This window comes from Herpailurus yagouaroundi, unplaced genomic scaffold (assembly GCF_014898765.1).
Source record: "Herpailurus yagouaroundi ecotype Mexico unplaced genomic scaffold, PumYag 190, whole genome shotgun sequence".
Lineage (NCBI taxonomy): Eukaryota > Metazoa > Chordata > Mammalia > Carnivora > Felidae > Herpailurus > Herpailurus yagouaroundi.
Genome location: NW_024412421.1, coordinates 5163579 through 5166313, shown reverse-complemented (window position 1 = coordinate 5166313; position 2735 = coordinate 5163579). Strand labels below are relative to the sequence as shown.

At 52.0% G+C, this 2735-nt stretch overlaps 1 protein-coding gene across 5 annotated transcripts in view; it reads left to right on the top strand.

Moving 5' to 3' along the window:
* SALL1 (spalt like transcription factor 1) overlaps positions 1-2735 on the top strand; it is a 16320-nt gene that overhangs the window by 1691 nt on the left and 11894 nt on the right. Inside the window, exon 1 of one of the 5 annotated variants that reach the window (XM_040498004.1) lies at positions 79-335. The exons of the other annotated variants lie outside the window; for them this stretch is intronic. Within the exon in view, the coding sequence (XP_040353938.1) occupies positions 251-335 (85 nt within the window). The 5' untranslated portion in view covers positions 79-250. Of the gene's footprint in view, positions 1-78; positions 336-2735 lie in introns of those variants that run through there. 5 annotated transcript variants of the gene reach the window in all.

Genomic DNA, 2735 nt, shown 5'->3' with positions numbered 1-2735 from the left:
TGCCGCGCCCCCCCCAAAGCGCTCACACTCCACCTGGGCCGGCGCGGCGGAATGGGGTGACTTTAGGGGCTCAGAGCTACCAGAAGACGGGGACCTGTGTCGGGGCGCCCGTGCCGGACCTGCTGGGGTCGCGGCAGGGGTGGAGGGTGCTCTTTGCTGCTGGTTCCTTCCGAGACACAGTGCAGGCGGACGGGGGACAGTGTTGGGGGCCGGCTACCCAAGTTTATCCCGGCGTCTTTTCTCCCAGTACATGCACCCCCTGCCCAGCCCCGAAGAAATCTCTGGATTGGGTGTGCTCCCGCAGAGGATCGTGGTACCCCGTGCTTCCAGGAATCGTAAGGGTCTTTTTCCAGGGCTGGGGGGGGGGGGGCTCTCCGGCCAGAGGAGAACACCCCCTCCCCCCCGAAACAGAGGCATTGGCTTTCTCGGGTGGAGGCGACAACTGCGGGGTCCCGAAGGGAATGAACAAGTCTAGAACAAAGTTTGTGTGAGAGCGCTGAGGCCGAGAGTAGGAGAGATCCCGGCAGGGGATTTAGGGTACGGAGGGAGGACACCTCGAGTCCCTCCTTGTCCCTGAGGGGGGTTCACTTTAGGGGCCTCCGAGTTCCCAGGCCCAGCGCCGCAGGCGAAGGAGCGGCGCCCGGTTCGGTCCCCGGCACGATGCTCGCCCCTCGGCCGCGGGAGGACGAGGGCAACCCCGGCGGGGGCTCCGCGGCTCCGGATGCCACTCGGAATGCTCAAGTCCCGGGCCGCTTTTTGGGGTATGGAGGAGGGAACTGAACCCGACAGGGCTCATAAGTGTGGCCTGGGATCGGCACTTCTGTCCACTAAACTCTGCGGCCGCCCGGGCCCCGCGGTCCCCGGGCTCCTTCCCCAGAGGCCTGCTTCTCAGCAGAGCTGGGGCTCGGGGACCCGCGCAGAGCCGAGGCAAAGTCGCCGGGACTCCCACTCCCGGCACCCCGGCTGTCGGGAAAGGAGACTGCTGGCATAGGGGTCCCTGTGAGAAAGTGGGGAGAACTGAGACCCGTTAAGAAAATGGCTTTACAAATATTTGCACCCCCCAACCCCAGTACTTTCCCCAGCTTCAAGCCTTACCCGAGTGAGTGTCTGCGATTTTAGTCCGCTGAGCTGAGCCCCCGAACCCCGCTTTCCACCCGAGGCCAAACCGGGGATGCGAGGTAGATCGGGGTGAAATTTACCCAAGGCCGCAGCAACAGCTCCGAATATTTTCCCCGGTTTTCTCAGCTGGTTTCTTCTCGCCCCCACACCCACCTTGCCTAAAGTTTCTGGGGAGCCCTTCCACCCCGGAATACTGTTCAAGTTCCCAATATTTGTAGGAAAAACCAAACGGGAGGAGAAGAAAGCGTTTTTTCGGGTTTGGTTTGGTTTTGTGTTTTGTTTTGTAAATTTGTGCCGATTTCACACATTTTCAAAAAGGGAGCCAAAGACTCGGGGCTTCGGGCTTGAGGAAGAAATGATGTCTGGTACATCTTTGCCTTTTCGCCTGTCGCCTTCTGAATCTGGAATTTTTAATAGTTAAGGCTTCTCATAAAGCAATGGCATAAAAGGAGTTCACTACCTCTTACCATTATTATTTATTAGACTTTTTTTTTTTTTAGTTTCTTTGAGCTTTGAGGTAAGTTAATTAAGTAACTGAATCAAGTTTCCTTTTCTTTTTTTCCTCATTCTTTCTTCCTCTCTCCATCTCTTTCCTTTTTCTTCCTTTTTTTTTTTTTTTTTTTTCTCCCCTAAAGCTGATTCATTGTCCTAAGAAGCAGTAAAGTGTTAGGGGCACTGTGTCCAGGGCCGCTCTCCTCTCTTTCTCACCTCTCTCCACCCCCCACCCCTTTTTTCTTCGGTGGTAATGGTTTTAGGTTATGACTGTTTTTACACGGTTGGACCGTAAGTTTGGGGGAAGCTGCCTAGAGGATAGATTTTGTAATAGGGTTACGGGATTTAGTATGTTGTAAGAATATTAGTACACAACTAATCCTTCTCAGCGTCTGACTTGCAGGAGGGCCTGGCACACTCCCCACCTTTTTATTTGGGTGCAGTTGAGAGATAAACGGACTTCGGAGTAGATGACATCTCTGGGGGTTCCCTTTCAAAAGTCACCAATTCAGCAGTGGCTGTTCATGTCCCCACATAACACACACTTGAAAGAGTTGATGGGGTTGGAGTGTTGTGTTTGGTTTGTTTTGGTTTTTGGTTTTGTTTGGGGGTTTCTCTTGTCACATGTATACAGGTTCCTAAATTTTTAGAAGACAGTGCCTCACTCAAGCATGAGTGTGTGTGTGTGTGTGTGCGCGCATGTGTGTGCACGCGCATACAAAGAAAGCCATAGCCATGCCCAACAGCCACACGGATAACTCCATCAGAACAAGTTCAAGAAAACAAGATTACTTGGTCAGTCTTCCAATGTTCATGTTTTAATTCTACTTGGGTGCAGCTGTAATGCCACAGACACCCTACATTAAAGTTGGGAATTTTTCTATGTCTTATGAAACCAGGATTATGGCACGTATTAACTTGTCTTTTAAATAATATTCAGCGAGCCTGGAATCATTGGTAGAAAGATGACTTCCACTGGAAAAATTATGTGCTGAGATAAATCATTCTTGAGGAAGGGGACTATTAGAATCTAATGATTTCTATGTGGGTTCTTTACTAAGCTCTGGGTTTCAGAGGGTGTGTGTGTGTGTGTGTGTGTGTGTGTGTGTGTGTGTGTGTGTGTG